This window comes from Lichenostomus cassidix, chromosome 5, assembly GCF_008360975.1.
Source record: "Lichenostomus cassidix isolate B80296 chromosome 5, HeHo_3.0, whole genome shotgun sequence".
Classification (NCBI taxonomy): domain Eukaryota; kingdom Metazoa; phylum Chordata; class Aves; order Passeriformes; family Meliphagidae; genus Lichenostomus; species Lichenostomus cassidix.
In genome coordinates, this window is record NC_139486.1 from 63,618,867 (window position 1) to 63,636,787 (window position 17,921).

Genomic DNA, 17,921 nt, shown 5'->3' on the forward strand with positions numbered 1-17,921 from the left:
GAGCGCTCGAGAGCGGCGCGGGGGCCGCGCGCGCTAACCGGAACCGGAACCGAGACCCGGGACCGGAAAGGAGAACCGGAAACAGCCTCGGAAGGGCAGCGGGGCCGTAACCGGAGCTCTGCGACCGCCCGGCCTCCGTCATGGCGCTGATCTGCTCCAGTGAGTGCCCCGAGAGAGCGGCCGCGGTGGGGGCGGTCTGTTACCAGATGGGGGATCCCGGGCCGAGCGGCGGGGACAGCCGCGGTCCCCGGGGGATCACCGGGCAGGGGATTCACAAACCCCTGTTCCCGACCCATCCCACTCCTCCCTGTTCCTCCACAGTTTCCAATGAGGTCCCGGAGCACCCGTGCGTGTCGCCGGTGTCTAACCACGTGTACGAGCGGCGGTTGATCGAGAAATACATCGCGGAGAACGGCACCGACCCCGTGAACAACCAGCCCCTGTCCGAGGAGCAGCTCATCGACATCAAAGGTGCCGGCATCGAGAACGGGAATGGGAGCTGTTCTCCCGGGGGAGGCGGCTCTCCCGGGAGAAGTGGCTCTAGGGTCGGGAATGGGGGAGCCGAGGTGTTTTGGCGTTTGCTGACGTGGAGGTGAGACGCCAAACTCAGTTGTGGAGACTGGGGAAAGGCTGGATAAGGGAGGAACGATGTAACGGGAAGGGCAAGGGATGGGAATGCGGTGTCCGTAGGGATGTTGAGGACATGGATGATGTGTCCCTGCTTCTTCCAGTCGCCCACCCGATCCGCCCCAAGCCCCCCTCGGCCACCAGCATCCCGGCCATCCTGAAAGCCCTGCAGGACGAGTGGGTGAGTGCCGGGGGGGCTCCCAGGGCTGGGATCCTGCCCTTCCCCGGCTGACTCCGGTGCTTCCCGCCAGGATGCTGTGATGCTGCACAGCTTCACGCTGCGGCAGCAGCTGCAGACCACACGCCAGGAGCTGTCCCATGCCCTGTACCAGCACGATGCTGCCTGCAGGGTCATCGCCCGCCTCACCAAGGAGGTCACCGCTGCCAGAGAAGGTGACACAGACGTGTGGCGTTGCTGGAAAAGGGCACTGGGAAGTATTTTGTGCCAGTTTCCTGTTAAACTCGTTGTGTCCTTGCAGCTCTGGCCACGCTGAAGCCTCAGGCCGGGCTTATCGTGCCCCAGGCGGTGCCGTCAGCGCAGCCCAATGCAGCCGTGAGTTCCTGCTCCCCATCTCGGCCCTTTTCCTGCTCATTTCCAACCCTTTTCCCCCTCGTTGTGCTCAGATTCGCTCTCTGCATGTCCCTTGTCTCTCTGTCCCACACAGGTTGCTGGCGAGGCCATGGATCTGGGAGAGCTGGCGGGAATGACCCCAGAGATCATCCAGAAGGTAAGGGGGTTCTTCCATGTGTCCCCCTTTCCGTCTTCCCATCGCGGAATTCCCACTCTGTGTTCACCCTTCTCTTGTTTTCCAGCTCCAAGACAAGGCAACGGTGCTGACCACGGAGCGTAAGAAGGTGAGCGGCCTCATCCAAGGATTCTGCAGGAGCCAGGATGTGCTTCGCTCCAGGAGAGGCTGATATTTATCCCTGTGTTTTCCAGAGGGGCAAGACAGTCCCGGAGGAGCTGGTGAAGCCAGAGGAGCTCAGCAAGTACCGGCAGGTGGCCTCGCATGTGGTGAGTGCCAGGATGGAAAAAGGCTGGAAAACTCCCACATTCTCAGTTTCCTTCGGGAGTGTTTTCCTGCTTGTGGTGTTAACTTGGTGTTCTCCTCCCTCACATAGGGGCTGCACAGTGCCAGCATCCCGGGAATTCTTGCCTTGGATCTGTGTCCTTCTGACACCAACAAGATCCTCACTGGTAAGGGAGCTTTCCTGGGGATCTCCCACCTGGGAGCAGGCCCCTTTCTCTCTGTTTTTGGGATTTTGAAGTGGAACAAGGGACATAAGGCAGGGGGATTTGGAGTCCATTGGCCCCACTCCCATCCCAGCGCTTCCTGCTCACTTTTCCAGGTGGGGCTGACAAAAATGTCATCGTGTTTGACAAGAGCTCGGAGCAGATCCTGGCCACACTCAAGGGCCATACCAAGAAGGTCACTAGTGTCGTCTTCCACCCATCCCAGGTGCGTTTGGCTCTTCCCTCGCTTCCAGGATGCCTCAAATTTGGATATCAGGACTCTCCTCTGATGAAATCTCCCGTTGGGAGCTCTTAGAGAGGTGAATTCTTCCCATGTGGACCTTCTGGTGTTGTCCTGGTGTAGGACTTGGTGTTCTCAGCTTCTCCCGACGCCACAATCCGCATCTGGTCCGTTCCCAATGCCTCCTGTGTCCAGGTGGTCCGTGCCCACGAGGGCTCTGTGACCGGGCTCAGCCTCCACGCCACGGGTGATTACCTGCTCAGCTCCTCAGATGACCAGGTGAGCCCTGTCCCATCCCACTGATCCCACCTCTGATTCCCACCCTTCCGTGTCCAACGCTCTTTCTCTCTCCCCCAGTACTGGGCTTTCTCGGATATCCAGACGGGCCGTGTCCTCACCAAGGTGACGGATGAGAGCTCTGGATGTGGTAAGGTTTGGAGCTGATTATCCCAGTCCTGGGAATCCCTTGGCTCCTGGTGTTCATGGAAACTCCTTTGGGGGGGTCTTGGTAGCCTTCCCAACCTTCCTGAGTCTTCCCAGCCCTTCCAATCTCCCCTACCCTTCCAGCCTCATCAGCCTTCTTGAGTCTTCCCAACTCTCCAAATATTCCCAACCCTTCTAATCTCTCCAGCGTTTCAAGTCTTCCCAACCCTCTTGGGCTTTCCCAGCCCTCCAAGTTTTTCCAATTCTCTGATTCTTCTGGTCTTTGCAGCTCTCACCTGTGCCCAGTTCCACCCGGATGGGCTCATTTTTGGGACGGGAACTATGGATTCCCAAATCAAGATCTGGGATCTGAAGGTAAGGGCTGATGGGAATGTGCGGGAACAGGGGGTGGTTTGGAGATCAGTCCAAGGAGCGGGACTTTATGGAATGTTTTTGGAAGTTTTCTCCAAAAATCCCAAGACTCCAGCTCAAGAGCAGCCGCTAGTCATCAGTGCCCATGCAGGTTGGTTGGGAATGATGCCACATTCCAGTGCTGTGATTCCCTCTGACCACCTTATCCCCAGGAACGCACCAACGTGGCCAACTTCCCGGGACACTCTGGCCCCATCACCAGCATTGCCTTCTCCGAGAATGGATACTACCTGGCCACAGCAGCCGACGATTCCTCAGTCAAGCTCTGGGATTTGAGGAAGCTCAAGAACTTCAAGACGTTGCAGCTGGATAACAACTTTGAGGTGTGTGATGTCCCTTTCCTCCCCTGAGGCCCTCTGGGAGATCTGGCAGCCCAAAAAAGCCATTTGGAGCTTTTCCAACGCCTTGTTGCACTTCTCCGCAGGTGAAATCCCTGATTTTCGACCAGAGCGGGACCTATCTGGCCCTTGGTGGGACTGATGTTCAGATCTACATATGCAAGCAGTGGACGGAGATCCTCCACTTCACAGGTGAGGGACTGTGGAAATCATGGAAGTGGCCATGATGGGAATGGGACAAATCCACTCTGAGTTGTGACCATGGATTGTTTTCCATCCCCAGAGCACAGTGGCCTGACCACGGGAGTGGCTTTCGGCCACCACGCCAAGTTCATCGCTTCCACAGGCATGGATCGGAGCCTCAAGTTCTACAGCCTGTAGCTCTGGAAGTGGGTTGGGATTTTTTGGGATTTGGGGTGGGAGGTGGGTGGGAATATCCAGGTGGGATTATCCAGGTGGGAATATCAAGCTGCCCTGTTGTAGCTGTTGGCACAAGGGAAGTCGCATGTCACCTTCTCTGTGCTCCATGAAATTATTGTTTTAGGTTTTTTCCCCAATTCCATGTGTTTTCTGCCTCTAGATTGTTTTGTGCTTGTAACTAGTTTGACAAAAAAGCCCCAATCCCGGTGCTAGTGGATGTTTGAGGCGGGGATGTGTGAAGGAGGGAGGGAAGGGAGGACTGTGCAGGTTTTGTAAGCAGTTACTCAGTTTCGTTATGGAAATAAAGAATTACTCCCTGTCATCCCAGCTGGAAGAGGCTCCTGTGACGGGCTGGGGGGTAGCAGGGTGGGATTTGGGAATCAGTGGGATTTGGGGAGTGGGGATAAGGGACCCTCTTTCCTCCCCTCCCAAGGACAAACCACCCCTAGAGCCATGCTCTGCACTGGTTTATTTTTCCAGCTTTCCCAGAGACATCCAGCAGCATCCAGGTAGAGGCAGAAGCTGTGAGGAGGAAGAATGGCAGGAGATAGAGGGATGAAGGGGCTTTTGGGATGGAGGGACTTTTAGGGAGCAGACGCCACTCACTCCTCAGCCTTTCCGCTGAGCTTCCTCTCTCTTGAGAACCTTGGGAAAGATGACGCATCCCTGGGATGTGATTGTTGCCACTCTGTCACCTGTCCTGTCCCTTGGAGACCTCCGTGCTCCTGTGGGGAACAGCAGGTTGGCTTGGGAAGAGGGGGATGTGTAGAGGTGTTTCCAAATCCCGGGAGGCTCCAAGACTTACGTGAGGGCACTCCCAGCTGGCAGGAGGGCCGACAGGGCTCTGGCTGGGCCAGGTGACACACGGAAGCGCTGCAGGAGATGTACACCTGGGAGCCACAGGAATGCCAGCATCACCTGGGGATCCCCAAAAAGGGGCTCCAAGCCTTGTAGGAAGCCCAAAAAGAATCCCCAAACCTGGAGGTACCCCCCAAAAGCAATGTGAGCTTCCCAACAGGAAGACACTGTGGGCAGCTGGAAATGGGGTCAGTGCTAGGGTAGGTTTGGAGATGTCGGGATGATGGATTCCCAACACTGAGGAATTCCCAGCGCTGGGATTCAGGGGAATCCCCCTCACCTCACCCTCCAGCACAGCCATGCCAGGGGGCTCCACAAAGGCAAAGGTGGAGATGACAAAGCGCTGGTAGTGGCTTGGGAAGGGCAGCTCCAGAGAGGCCGGACCCACTGGAATCAGCCGTGTCCTGTAGTTGTCCCCTTGGAAGGGACACCTGGGCAGGCGGCAAGGACACTGTGTCAGCATAGGTGACTCCCCTCACTTCCATCTTCCCGTCCTTTTCCACTCACCCATCCACCAGGATGGGCCACTGGGGCTGGGATGTGGCATGGGAGCCAGGGGAGGCCCAGCAGTGGTGCAGCACCAGCACCAAATTGGGATCTGTCTTCTGGAGCAGCCGGACTTCCACGTAAATGGGGTCTCGGAGCACCCTCACCAGGGGGAAGTCACCCACAGGGTGGTAGGAGCTGTAGGATTCATCTGTGGGAATGTTGGGAAAGGGTGAGTGGGATGGAGAGCGGGGTAGGGAGCAGGATAGGGAGCACTCACCAGTGGCAATCCGCAACTGGAGCCCCAGCGGGCCTGGCATGGCCAGGGGCGCAGCTGTGGGGGGCACAGCCACCTCCACTCCCAAGGGAAGCAGGTCACTGGCATTGTAGATGCACCGTGCATGGAGACTGGGGAAGAGAGGGAGAGAAAAGCAGGAGACTCTCAAATCCTCCATCTGCCCCTCTGGCATCAGCTCCCCCAAGCTGTGGGAACACCAGCAGGGACATGGCAGGAATGAGGATTGTGTTGATCCAAGGGAGAATCTGGGCTCTCTGCCTGGATTTCCCCCCTCTCCCTTACATGTAGACACTGTCGCGGGTGATGGAGCCGCGGGGGGATCCCTGGACATCAATGGTGGTGATCAGTTGGTTCTCATAGATCAGCTTGTCCTCGATCACCTGTGTGGGGAACATGGAAATGGGAAATGTCCTGGAGGGATGCATGGATCAGGATTTGAGGCAGGAGTGAGGATGAGTTCTTTATCCTGATGTTTTGGAGGGGGAAATGTGGGACTGACTGGGAGCATCCTTGGGGCACTTCTATCCTGAAGTGACCCCACCATGCCCACCTGGGGGTTCTCTGGGGTTTTTCTGCCCTACCTGGACCGTGGTGCCGCAGTGGGTGACTGGGAAGCGGAACATGACGAAGGCCTCGGACACGTGGAGAGGCTCACATCCTGCCTGGCTGCTGGCCAGCCGCACGCTGTCCAGGTTGTACGGCGGGGCCACCATTCCTCGCGGAACCACCAGGACAAAGTGTCCCTCCAGCAGGCACTGCACGGTGGCTGCAACACCACGGAGCGGCTCTGTCACCCTGAGCAGCCTCTCCCGGCGCCGGGGAGGGATTTCGGGATGCGCCTCAGGGTGTCCTACCGGTATTCCCGTAATAGCAGGGTGTGGCACGGTCCATGTCGTCGTAGCAGCATCCCGCCTGCAGGCATCCATCCCGTCCCTGCGGAGCCACGCATGGCATCCGCCCCACCGGCACCTGGCACTGCTCCCGCGTCAGCTGTATGCCTGGGGGGAAGCAGAGAGGGGACACAGCATGGAATTTAGATTGGAAAAGCAACCTGAGGCCACTTCCCCTTGTCCCGGCATCCCTCCATCCCATCTTCACGCCTTACCTGCCCCTGCCGAGGGGTAGAAGAGCGCCGTGGACTGCAGCAGGCTAGGCTGGGAGTGAATCCCGGGATGCAGCAATCCAGGCTGAGGCTGCAGCCCTGGGCGTCCCAAGCCCGGCTGGGGCTGAGCCTGGAACCCAGGGCTGGCCAAACCCAGCCAGGATGGGAGTCCTGGGCGCACCAAAGCCGGGCTGGCATGGCCGGGGTGCAGCAGCCCAGCGTGGCCCTGGAGGCTGGTTTGGGAGTTGGAGTAATGGCTGGGACGAGATATTCCTGGCTGGTTTGGGGGCAGAGCTCCTGGGTGCAGGAATCCTGCTGGATTGTGAGTGCCAGTGGGTGTCAGGACAGGCTGGTTGTAGGATACAAGCCCGGGGCGAAGCCCGGGTTGGTTTTGACTCCTGGGATGGTTTGGGGATACAAACCCTGGATGAATTTGCCCTGGTTGGTTTTGGCTCCCAGCATGGTTTGGGGATACAGGCGCTGAGTGAATCCCTGGTTGATTCTGACCCCCAGGATGCACCATCCCAGGATGGTTTTGGGATACAGACACTGGGCGAATCCCTGGTTGGTTTTGGCTCCCAGGCTGATTTTGGAATACAGACCCTGGGTGAATCCCTGGTTGATTCTGACCCCCAGTATGCACCATCCCAGGATGGTTTTGGGATACAGATCCTGGGTGAATCCCTGGTTGGTTTTGGTTCCCAGCATGGTTTTGGGATACAGACCCTGGGCGAATCCCTGGTTGGTTTTGGTTCCCAGCATGGTTTTGGGATACAGACCCTGGGCGAATCCCTGGTTGGTTTTGGTTCCCAGCATGGTTTTGGGATACAGACCCTGGGCGAATTCCTGGTTGGTTTTGGTTCCCAGGATGCACCATCCCAGGCTGATTTTGGGATACAAACCCTGGTCGAAGTTGCCCCGGCTGGGTTTGACCCTGGCTGGGATGCACCAAACTGGGATGGTTTTGGGATACAAGCACTGGGCGACGAATCCCTGGCTGGCTCTGTCCGCCGGGCTGGGGGGGCTGCACTGCCGGGAGGATGAAGCTTCCCTGGATTTGGGTGACAGGACGAACCCCATTAGGCTGGGACAGAAGCCCAGAGTGAGCTGGATTGGAATGGTGCTGGATCCCAGGAAGCTCCGGGCTACTTTTATCCCGTGCCACAGTGTGAACCTGCTCCAAGTGATCTAGGGATGAGTGCTGCGATCCCGCGAGGGTGAGGGAGGACTCGGAGACGTGGTGCAGGAGGCCAGTGTGGGAGATCAGGATTCCATCGTCCCGGCTCTGCTCCCGGTTTCCATCCAGGAGCGCCTCAGGGCCACCCGGCTTGGGGCAGGTCATGTTGACCTCGTAGGAGGTGACAAAGATCCCGGTGGACAGCAGCTCCTCCAGCTGCAACCGCAGGATGTAGCGGTTCTCCTGCAGGGGGACGCAAGGGACCGTCACCCCCATCCCACCCCAGGGGACCGCAGAGGGAGCCAGAGAGTCACCTTGAGCCGGACGTGGCAGCCCTTGTAGCCGGAGGAGAAGATGATGGAGCCGTCATCCCTGAAACTCAGCCAGTGGAGGCAGATAGAGCAGTTGGCCACATCAAAGAGGGAGCCAAACTCGTCTGGGGGGACACCACGGACACAGGGAAGTGACACATCCTGGTGCATGGAAACCCCCGAGGCAGCACCAACAGCTCATCCAAGCACTGGGCTCATCCCATTGGGGTACCACCACCATGGAATGCTCTGGTTTGGGGGAATCCCAGGGAAATCCAGCACCCCAGGGGAGTCCCCCCCAACTCACCCAGGACCTTGAAGCGGACGGTGCGGCCGTGGGATGGGATGACCAGGAGCTGCATTCCCAACTCTCCGCAGTCCTGGCGGTACTGTAGGAGTGCCACAGTGGCTCTGGGCCACAGGGACAGGAGGAAGAGGAGCAGGAGGAAGGAGCAGCTCTGTCCCATGGTGGTGACACGGACGGAGCACAGGGCTCTGCAGTGTGGATTTATATCCGGATGGCTGGGATGCGGGGGGGGATCAGCTGACCCCGTGGGATGAGCTCTGCCCAGGGCTCCTCGCTCCCGTGCCACCGGTGACCTCAGTGCCCTGGCCCTGTGGTCACCTCCCGTGGCCATGTCACAGTGACCAGGGACAAACCAAGTTAATCCCGCCCTTGGAGACTCTGTCCCAAGCGAGCAGGGAATGGAGCTGGCACCGGGTGGGATGCCCAGCTGGATCAAGTTATCCAGCGGGAAAGGAGAGGGCTGGTGGGGACAGCGATGACCTTTGGACACACAACTCCCAGGGTGTCCACGGGACCAGGGGAAACACTGGCATGTCCTCGGTAGGGTGTGAGGGACTGGGAATCAGTCAGTTGTCCCAAATCCTTGCCGCACCCTGGCTGTGCTCTGCTGGCAGTGCCACGGGGAATTCAAAGTCCTCAGCCTGCATTCCCTCTGCCTCCCTTTTCCAAAGATTCCCTTCTGGGATTTATCTTTACTGCAGATTAAACTGTGCCTTTTATCTTTACTGCAGATTAAACTGTGCCCACACCAACCCTTCCCGGATTGCAAGTCACAGCCACTCCCTGTCCTGTGCCCTGGGCATGGGAATGGGGTCACGCCAGCTCGCAGGATCCCAGCAGGAGGGTGTGAGGAGCCAGGAGCTGGATGTGATTCCCTCAACCCTCCTCGAGAAGCAATGGCAGCTGCAGAGACACCAGTGTGTCCCCAGAGCCACAGCTGGGCCAATATACGGCCAATGTATGTTCTATATATGCCCCATATACGTCCTATATATGTCCTATATATGTTTGATGTCCTATATGTCCCATATGCCCCATATACATGTCCTATTTATGCCTGATATGTCAATATGTTTTATATGTCCTATATATGTCCAACATACATCTGAACTGTCTGTTCTGAATCCTATAGATTTTCCATGTGTATCCAATATATATCCTATATATATGTCCAATATACATCTGATACATATCCAATATATCCTAAACATATGCCAAATATTTACCAGATATATATATTGGACATATATCCAAAATAAATGTCCAATATACATCCTATGTCCAATCTTTGTCCCACACATCATCCCCCACAGCACAGGCAGGAGCCATCAGTGACACTTTATTCCCCGTGGTGACAATCCCGATGACCCCAACCCCTTTGTCCGCCATCACAGCTTCATGGTGGCGGCCAGTCCCAGCTGGAGCTCCAAGAACTGCAGGATCTCCTGCCAGGAATGTTCCTGGGCCCGGGCATGGGGCTGGAGCTCTCCCCCCCATGCCACTGGCCTCGGAGTGCCGCGGATGCTGGAGATGCTGCACAGGGGAGATCCGGGGGGCTCGATCAGGTGCCCAGCGCCGGGATAGGACAGGATCCGACCGCTCTCCGGTGGCATCCGCGCCAGGGCCAGCTCAGCGAAGAGCTTGCTGTTGAAACTGCGGTCGGCCTCTCCCACCACAAACAGCACCTTTCCCCGGATCTTCTCCACCGGGATGGCCGAAGTGCTGTAGGTGGGATCCCGGGGGTCGGCGAAGATGGCCGAGTTATCCATGGCTCCCACCTCGGTGAACAGAACACGCTCAGTGTAGTAGGGAATGGCAGGGATGTGGAGCTCCTTGTAGACCAGTGGGTTTCCATGCAGGAAGGCCGTGCCGTTGATCCACACCGTGGCCACCACCTGTGGCAGGAAGGTGGCCATGGCCAAGGCCACCTCCGCACCTTTGGAGACGCCCACCACGCCCAGGCCGGGGCCTCGGACCTGCAGTGAGAGGAAATGGAGCCAGCTGGGATAATACACAGGGATAATACACTTACTGGGACATCCCTGGGTGCCAGGATGAGGATGTCTACATGGGATATCCCCAGCCCCTGGGGCATTCCTGGTGCTTGGGACAATCCTGGGACATTATCCTGGTCACCTGGACCTCCCGCTCACCAGGATGAGGATGTCCCCAGGACATTCCTGGTCCCCAGGACAATCCCTGGTCACCTGGACATCCCACCTACCAGGTTGCCCACACTTCCCAGCACATACCAGCTCACAGGTGCCCTTCTCCACACCCCAGGACTCACCTTGGGATGCTGGAGGAGCAGCTCTGCTGCTTCCTCAAAATATTCCAGGTCGAGCTGGGCCAGGACTCGGGGCAGATCGTCATAGGCAAAGAAGGCAAGGGCAAGCACAGCAAAGCCCCGGCTGGCCAAGAGCCCTGCCCGGAATTCGATCAGCCCCCCCGCACCCCCAAACAGGTCGATCACCCCCGGAAAGGGGCCTGGACCTGTGGGAAGATGGCAAATGTCAGGGCTGGGGAGCCGCCAGTGCTGCCCTGCATCCTGGGGTTCCGCAGTTGGACATCCCAGGGGTCACAAGGTTCAGTATCTTGGGGGTGCAAAGCTGGGTATTCCAGGAGTCTTGGGGCTTGGGATCCCTGGGATCCCAGTGCTGGGCAACTCAGGGGTCTCAAGGCCAAACAACCCAGGAATCCCAAGGCTTGGCATCCCACTAGTCCCCAAGGTTGTTTCCCAGGGGTCCCAATGCTCGGCATCGCCAGGATCCCAAGGTTGAGCATCAGTATCCCAGGCTCCGAAGGTTCAGTATCCCAAGGGAATACCGGCTGGGTACTCCAGGGCTCCCAAGAATAAGTATCCCGCAAGTGCCAAGGTTTGATATCCCGGTATTCCTTGCTCCCCAATGCTCACCAGGAGGTAGGAACAGGGCACCACGGACCCTTCCCTCACGGATGGGCACCCGCTGCACTCCAGGGCCCACATACCACCGCTCGGCCTCGCAGGATCCCAGCGGCTTCTCCTTGGGATCTGTGCCCAAGCAGAGCCCGTCGAACACTTCCAGCCGGACGTGGAACGGGCTGCCGGCCACATCCCGTTTGACCAGCCGTCGGAAAAGGGTGTCAGGTTGCAGGAACCAGAAAAGCCCCATGGGCCAGACTCCGGAGTAGCTGCCCCCCAGGGCAGCGTGGAGCCCGGGATCCACCTCTCCCGCTCCATCAGCACGGAAAAAGGTGCAGGATTGGAAGCATTCGCCGTGCTCGTCCTTCAGCCATGCCCGAAGGGTGACGAGCTGGGATGGGGACAATCCTCGCACCCGGATCTGCACTGGCCGGTCAGCCAGTGAGGACTGCGGTGTCACTGTCACCTCCACCATGGTGCACCTGGGAATGGGAATCATCCTGGGTGTCCCACAGATACTGCCATGCCCAGGAGGGGGCTGGGGGCAGCAGATTGTCCTCAGGGATCCTCACAGAGAAGTACCAGGATGGAATTTATGGTCCATTTGGTCCTGCTGGCATCCCTCCTTCCCTGTCCCTATCCCTCCTCCCCATGTCCTCATCCCCTCATGGTCTCTGTCCCCGCTTCTTGGTCCTTGCTCCCTCCTTCCCTGATTCCTCTCCCCTCTTTCCCTGCTACCCCTTCCTCCCCCAGCCCCCATTCCCTCCTTCCTTCATCCCCACACCCTCTCTTCCTGGTCCCCTCCCTTTCCCTAGTTCCCGTCCCTCCTTCCCTGCTTCCCTTTCCCCCATCCCCTCCTTCCCTTCCCCTGCCCACCCTCCGACCCCAAAACCCCTCTCCAAAACTCACCCGGCAGCCGGGACACTCCTTTTCCATGTGTCTCCCAGCCCCGACATTCCCAGCACCCACCATCCCCTCACCCTATCCTCCTCCCCAACCCAGGGCCGGAGCAGGGTGGGGATCCAGGTGGTCCGAGCCCCCCAGTCCCACGGGCACCCTGCTCCCTCTCCGCGCAGCGCGCCAGGAACAGGGACGCTGGCCCCACTCCAGCACGGGGAGGAGACACCTGGTTCTGCCACATCCGTCCCACCAGGAAATCGGATCCCGAGGGCCCGAGCTTCCCCTTCTCTTACCCCGCCGCCGGGCAAAGCCTGGGCTCTGGGCTCTGCAGGAAGGAGAGGCTAAAGGATTCCTTGGAAATCATTAACTCGGGAATGGCGAGGGCAGAGCCCTCCTGGCCCTTGACCCCGTGCCTGGCTGGCACTGGCCGCACCCCAAAATTCCTGCCAGTCCCCATTTTCCCTGTGGCACCCCCTTATCCTGGACATGGGTGGGAGTCCCCATTCCGGTTTGGGGGGGGCTCCCTCAAATTTTCACCCCAGGATGAAGCTCCAGGGCCCCCTATTCCCACCCCAGTGTTTCCCATTGCTTCCTGCAGCCCCATTTTCCACCCAGTGCCCCCTTTTGTCCCCCTTGTCCCCTCCATCCCAGCTCACAGCCACATCCCCTCCCAGGAAAGCAGAAAGGGATTTTCACAGACCAAGAAAAACCAGGAACATGAAGAAATCCACATGGATTTACTACTCCCAACCCCTTCTTTCCATCTGTCCCCCCAGCCAAATTCCCAGTGTCACCTGCCTCAGAGGGTGCGTGACACCGTGTCCCCCTCCCATCTCAGAGATGTGTCCCCTTCCTTTGGGGACAAGCTCCAGGGCTCATTCCCAGCAGCAATTCCCTCTTTGGGAAGGGGGAGACTCCCCAAAGGGAGTGAGGAGCCATGGCACACTCCAATCCCAAGAATGTCTTAGGGAAGGCCCCATCTGGAGCCACCAGCCCCCGGAGCCACTGCTGTGGCAGCACAGAAACCTTTCCCACAGGAATTTTCTCTTCTTCTTCTATGTTTTATAAATAAAGATAAAAGTTTCATGTTATTGAAATGGCCTTTTGGATACAGGTGGTCAAACGCCTGGGCCAATCAAGCCCTGGGGGCGGATGACTGTGGCCCAACCCGAACGGCCCTCTAATGTGTATATAAATCTGTTAAATTATTTAATAAAAGTAGTTCTTTCTAGCACTTGAAGGGACTCGCCTCTTCACTCTGCTAAAAGTCCAACAGCGACACACTGGAGGCAAATTCATCTCAGTTCCTGCTCATTTTTATAAGGAAAAGGCAAATTCAGGAAAGCAAAGTTCTGTTCCAGCCTCTGGCACCAGCCACATCCCGATCCCACAGGGATTGCGGGATCCAGCAGCTGGTTCTGTGGAATAACCACCCCTAGCTCTGTCCTGTTCTTTGTCCAACACTGAGGGTCCCAGCAGTGATTCCTGCCAGCCGAGCCAAGGAAAGACCCCTGGGAAGGAGCAGGATCCACAGGAATCCCGGCTGCACGGCTCAGGCGTGGCAGTATCCTGATTCCCGCCTCATTCCGTGGCCATGCTGCGTTTCACGGGCGTCTTCTGGAGCAGGGCCAGCGTGTCCCGCTTTTCCACCCGCCGCAGCTGCTTCTTCTTGGCCCGCCTGAGCTTCAGGGGGTTCCGGATCTGGGAAACAGGAAAAGAGGGCAATTCCATGGAATCATGGGACGCTGGAATGGTTTGGGTTAGAAGGGACCTTAAGGATGATCCACTTCCACCCCCGGCCATGGGCAGGGGCACCTTCCACTAGTGCAGGTTGCTCCAAGACCTGTCCTCGGGCATTCCCAGTGACGGAGCAGAGCGCAGGAACCAGATGGGACGGGCACCAATGGCTCCTGGCCTCCCACCGCCAAGGATTCAGGATTTAGAAGCAGATTTATCCCAAAACGAACCCCATCCTCACCCACAGGTGAGGTCTTCACCACACCCACCCTGAGCTTTTCCCATGGAAAAGCCACGATTTTCCCACATGGAACCCCATAAGTGCTGCGTTTTCCCTGCTCTACCACCCCGTGTGCCTGTTATCCCTCAGTTCTGGCATTCCCAAGCTCGGGACAACACAGGGGACACTCTCCCAGCATGCCCAGTTTTGCTGGGAATCTCCCTGTCCTCCCAGTATCCTTCAAAGATGGAGACACGGAGAAGAACTGGGGCAAATTAGAGCCTGATCTGTGAGGGGCTGGAGGTTGTGGGGTGTTCCCAGTGCTGTTCCCAGCCAGGAGATGGGACTCACCACTTGGACAACCTCGGCTTTCCGCTCGTTTTCCAGGCGCCGCTTCAGGTTTTCCTCCCGCCGCCGCTTCTTTTCCTGTGGGAGCAGCACCAAAACATTCCCAGTGGATCCCTCCCTCTGGGATTAAATCCAAACCCGACACCTGCCCAAGTGTGAAAGCTGTCGTTCCAGCAGCTTTTCCACTTGGGATGAGGCTGGAAGTGACCCAGGGAGTTTATTCCGAGTCAGTGACTTGGAGCATGTGACCACTACAGCCTGGATTTGGCACCAGAACAGGGAATTGTCCACCCCAGCTGCCCTTTTCCTAGGCTCTGCCACAGCTCTGATGCCCGGGATGGTGGCAGAGATGTGGGATTGTGCATGGGAAAGGCGGGAATTCTCCAGCTCCCGAGCCCTGTTACCTCTTTCTCCCTCTGCTTCGCTTCCTCCAGCTGCCGTGCCAGATCCCGGACCAGCTTCCTCTCCTGCCTCTCCTTCATTTTCCGTGCCCAGGAGGTGCGGAGCGCCTTGTCCTGGATCATGTGGGAGAACCTGAGAGGGCACACGGGAGGTGTTGGCTCCACAGAAACCCCGGGGTGCAGCCGGGGCCACTACAGCTCCTTTCCGAGCACTCCTCAGAATTCCATGAAACTCCCCCGAGCTCGGAACATCCCACGGCACCCTCAGCCCCTCGGCATTCCCTCCAAACCCACCCCTCTGCTCAGGACCCCCCACCAAGCATCCCTGTCCCCTGTGGATCTTCCCTAAAGCCCACGGATACCTCCAGAGCCCCCCTACATAGCCCCAAACAACCCTGTTCCCTCCCTGAAATGCCACCAGAGCTCCCCGCGACCTCAATCTCCCCCAGATCCCAGAGCACCCCCAAAAAAGCTCCCACTCCTGCCCCTCTCCCACCTCTTCTTCCCGGGATCCTTCCACACCCGTCCCGACTTGGGCTTGCCCCGCGGGATGGCCACCACCGTCTCCTGCCGCTTCTTGCCGCCTTTCCGCCGCCGTCGAGCCGCGCCCGGAGCCGTGGGAGCCTCGGGGGTCGATCCCGGTGCCTGAGCGCCCCCGCTCTCCCCCTCCATGATCCACGCGGGCCCGCGGCGTCGTAGATAGATGACGTCAGAGTCGAGCGCTCTTCGCTCGCCATCTTTTTATCGGGCAACGCCCTGTGAGCAGGGCTGCTGCAGCCATCTTTGTGCCGGGCAGCACCGCCCACCACCGTGGCCGCCGGTAGCGGCACCCCCTGAGCCCCTCCAAACCTCCCCGGGGCGAGACCCCTCCCGCACCCCGAGTGACCCTGGAGACACGCGCTGGCTGGGATGGGGGAGAGGCTTTTATTGGGGGCCGAACACGCTGAGTGCATCCCAGGGGGCTCCGGTACCGGGGACCCCCCCTGGATGCGGCACCACGGGGAGGGCTTGGCCACGGCTACAGCGCCTGGGAAAGCAAAAACAGGGAAATCCAGGGAAATCTCTGAGAGGCACACAGAAACGCCCGTATTGGAGCGGCCCTTCGGAGGAAAGAAGAGGTGGATCAGCATTCCAGGGATTCCCGGGGATCCCCGCCTCCCTCACCAGCTGGGTGTATCTGTGCTGTCGGATGGTCTCGTATCCAAACGCCAAAACTGCCACAGCCACGTAGAATTCCAGGAGATCGAGGAGCACAAAGGTGGAATCCAGCCCATTGCTCAGGATCTGTGGAGGAGGAGAGCGGCAATATCCTGGGAGCCACCAGCTGAGCAGGACCTGGAGGATCCTTGGACACCCCACCGGGAGACTCTATTCCCCCGTGCAATCCCGGGTGTCCGTACCTTGCCGTCCATGTTGAGGCACCATTCTGGGCGGGTCTGGAAGGGCCCACGGTTCTCACAGCCGGGCACAGGCCGGGTGATGGCCGTGCCGTGGATTCCGGTGGCCACCAATGTGCCCAGGACAATGACCACGTTGACCACGCAGCAGGTCTTGATCTGCGGGAAGCACCTGGTGACACGGACCCCGGGAGAGGCTGCTTCCCACATGGATTATTCAACTGGGATCAAAGATCCCCTGGAGAAGCCACCCAGTTTTGTCCCACTCATCCCACAGGGACTTCAAAGGCCATGAGGGTCTCCTGGACCTTTTATCCCTCTCATCCCACAGTGATTTTAAGAACCATGAGGGTCTCCTGGATCTTTTATCCCTCTCATCCCACTGTGATTTTGAGAGCCATGAGGGTTTCCTGGATCTTTTATCCCCTTCAACCCACACTGATTCCAAAGACTATGATGGTCTCCTGGATCTTGTATCCCTCTCATCCCACAGTGACTCTGAAGGCCACAAAGGTCTCCCAGACCTTTTGTTCCTCTCATGCCACAGTGACCCCAACCCCCATTCTATACTCCATGTGGGAGAGCTGGGCACTTCCCAAGAGGGGGACTGGCCTGTGGATCCCGTGGGATGAATCCAGGCTGTGGAAGGGTCCCGGCAGCTGCTGGAAGGGACATAAGGAATGGGGGGACACATTGTCCCTCCCAGCCTGGATCTTACCAGCACAGGGCTGTCTCTCCTTTCACTTTCCACCAGCAATGACCCTGAGACCAGGAGCTGCTTGGAAAACAGAGGGAATTGGTGTCAGCAGCAAGGCACCATTCCCTGTCACCCTTCCCGGGGTCCCTCTAACTGGGAATTGGGGTTCAGGGATGCACAAACACCCTGGAATATGAGGAGGATCAGTGGAGACCTGGTAACCCCAGGATATCATCCCCAATCCACCCATCTCAGGATTCCCTGAGATTCTTATCCCAACTTACCAGGATCCCAAGCCAGAAGAGGATCCCGCTGGCCACAGGTAGGGAAGGGTTGCCATGCTCTGACACTGTCAGGATGATCCCGAAGCAGATGTGGATGATTCCAGTGAAGATGTGGATGGTCTGGGGAACGATGAGGGAGAGGGATCCTGATCCTGTTGCTGTGAGATGCATCCCACCCCAATCCTACGTCACAGTGCCGGGAAGGGACCAGGAGAGGCACATGTCCCAGTGTACCTCCCCCCAGCCAGGGAGAAGCTCCAGCAGGACAATCCCTGTGGATCCCCAATCCCTGCTGCGCCTCTGGAAGGCCATGTCTCACCCCCAACACCTTGGGATGAGCCCTCCTGAAGCTTTGCGTTTGGAATGACGTCCTGGCAGGTGCAGGGGACTGGGAGCCCAAGGCCAGCTGGGCCGCCCGGGGGTCTGTGGCCGGGATCACCTCCGTGATGATCCTCACACTGCCGGCATCGGTCACCGTGGTGGCCGCCATGGCCTGGGAGCGAGCCTGGGAAGCTGAAGGAATTCCTAGGTGCCTTCCTCCTCCTCCTCTTCCTCCTCACCACAGTCCTTTTGCTGTGTGAAATCCCCGGGAAGTGCTGGCCAGGCAGGGACACACTCCCGCTGCCCTTTGCTCCCTGCGGGAAGCTCGCTCATGGAATTCTTGTCAGGCCCCTCTTGCTCAACAAGGCGGCTTTGCCAATGGAGGCTCCCAAAATCCTGCACAGGAAGAGGGAGGGAGGGACAGGGAACCTCTCCCAGGGCTCTGCAGCCTTGGGAAGCA

General features: G+C 58.4%; 5 protein-coding genes across 13 annotated transcripts; 1 reads left to right on the plus strand and 4 right to left on the minus strand.

Annotated features, from left to right (window-relative positions):
- Positions 1-18: 18 nt before the first annotated feature.
- On the plus strand, positions 19-4,037 carry PRPF19 (pre-mRNA processing factor 19). Its single transcript, XM_085063673.1, has 16 exons — positions 19-159; positions 322-471; positions 732-808; positions 879-1,020; positions 1,107-1,180; positions 1,293-1,355; positions 1,441-1,482; positions 1,568-1,642; positions 1,750-1,825; positions 1,978-2,087; positions 2,226-2,381; positions 2,460-2,529; positions 2,815-2,900; positions 3,110-3,280; positions 3,382-3,487; positions 3,579-4,037. Exons 1-16 carry the CDS (start codon positions 141-143, stop codon positions 3,674-3,676), a joined length of 1,515 nt encoding a protein of 504 aa, XP_084919799.1. The 5' UTR covers positions 19-140; the 3' UTR covers positions 3,677-4,037.
- Positions 4,038-4,167: 130 nt separating this feature from the next.
- Positions 4,168-8,627, minus strand: ZP1 (zona pellucida glycoprotein 1). 7 transcript variants are annotated; one of them, XR_014852822.1, is made up of 12 exons: positions 8,255-8,627; positions 7,951-8,072; positions 6,463-7,879; positions 6,212-6,355; positions 5,939-6,123; positions 5,640-5,737; positions 5,340-5,467; positions 5,081-5,270; positions 4,859-5,004; positions 4,521-4,605; positions 4,322-4,440; positions 4,168-4,237 (listed from the first exon to the last, which is right to left on the minus strand). XR_014852822.1 is itself a non-coding variant. In XM_085063661.1 (12 exons), the coding sequence occupies exons 1-12, from the start codon at positions 8,583-8,585 to the stop codon at positions 4,325-4,327; spliced, it is 2,682 nt and encodes an 893-aa protein (XP_084919787.1). In that variant the 5' UTR covers positions 8,586-8,626; the 3' UTR covers positions 4,168-4,324. The 7 variants fall into 7 exon arrangements, 6 of the variants coding, with proteins under 6 accessions (XP_084919787.1, XP_084919783.1, XP_084919786.1 ...); XM_085063661.1 differs by having other exon boundaries at positions 4,168-4,440; positions 4,854-5,004; positions 6,463-7,041; positions 7,327-7,879; positions 8,255-8,626; XM_085063657.1 differs by having other exon boundaries at positions 4,854-5,004; positions 8,255-8,624.
- Positions 8,628-9,573: 946 nt separating this feature from the next.
- On the minus strand, positions 9,574-12,429 carry LOC146437153 (acyl-coenzyme A amino acid N-acyltransferase 2-like). Of its 3 annotated transcripts, none has more exons than XM_085063674.1 (4): positions 12,350-12,429; positions 11,169-11,638; positions 10,545-10,747; positions 9,574-10,230 (listed from the first exon to the last, which is right to left on the minus strand). In XM_085063674.1, exons 1-4 carry the CDS (start codon positions 12,418-12,420, stop codon positions 9,643-9,645), a joined length of 1,332 nt encoding a protein of 443 aa, XP_084919800.1. In that variant the 5' UTR covers positions 12,421-12,429; the 3' UTR covers positions 9,574-9,642. The 3 variants fall into 3 exon arrangements, with proteins under 3 accessions (XP_084919800.1, XP_084919801.1, XP_084919802.1); XM_085063675.1 differs by lacking the exon at positions 12,350-12,429 and adding an exon at positions 12,137-12,280; XM_085063676.1 differs by lacking the exon at positions 12,350-12,429 and adding an exon at positions 12,066-12,199.
- Positions 12,430-13,350: 921 nt separating this feature from the next.
- CCDC86 (coiled-coil domain containing 86) lies at positions 13,351-15,522 on the minus strand. Its single transcript, XM_085063701.1, has 4 exons — positions 15,259-15,522; positions 14,766-14,895; positions 14,365-14,439; positions 13,351-13,757 (listed from the first exon to the last, which is right to left on the minus strand). The coding sequence occupies exons 1-4, from the start codon at positions 15,432-15,434 to the stop codon at positions 13,638-13,640; spliced, it is 501 nt and encodes a 166-aa protein (XP_084919827.1). The 5' UTR covers positions 15,435-15,522; the 3' UTR covers positions 13,351-13,637.
- Positions 15,523-15,667: 145 nt separating this feature from the next.
- LOC146437155 (membrane-spanning 4-domains subfamily A member 15-like) lies at positions 15,668-17,768 on the minus strand. The gene is made up of 6 exons (XM_085063700.1): positions 17,460-17,768; positions 17,141-17,260; positions 16,878-16,934; positions 16,163-16,318; positions 15,927-16,046; positions 15,668-15,789 (listed from the first exon to the last, which is right to left on the minus strand). The coding sequence occupies exons 1-6, from the start codon at positions 17,628-17,630 to the stop codon at positions 15,781-15,783; spliced, it is 633 nt and encodes a 210-aa protein (XP_084919826.1). The 5' UTR covers positions 17,631-17,768; the 3' UTR covers positions 15,668-15,780.
- Between the last annotated feature and the right edge of the window lie 153 nt (positions 17,769-17,921).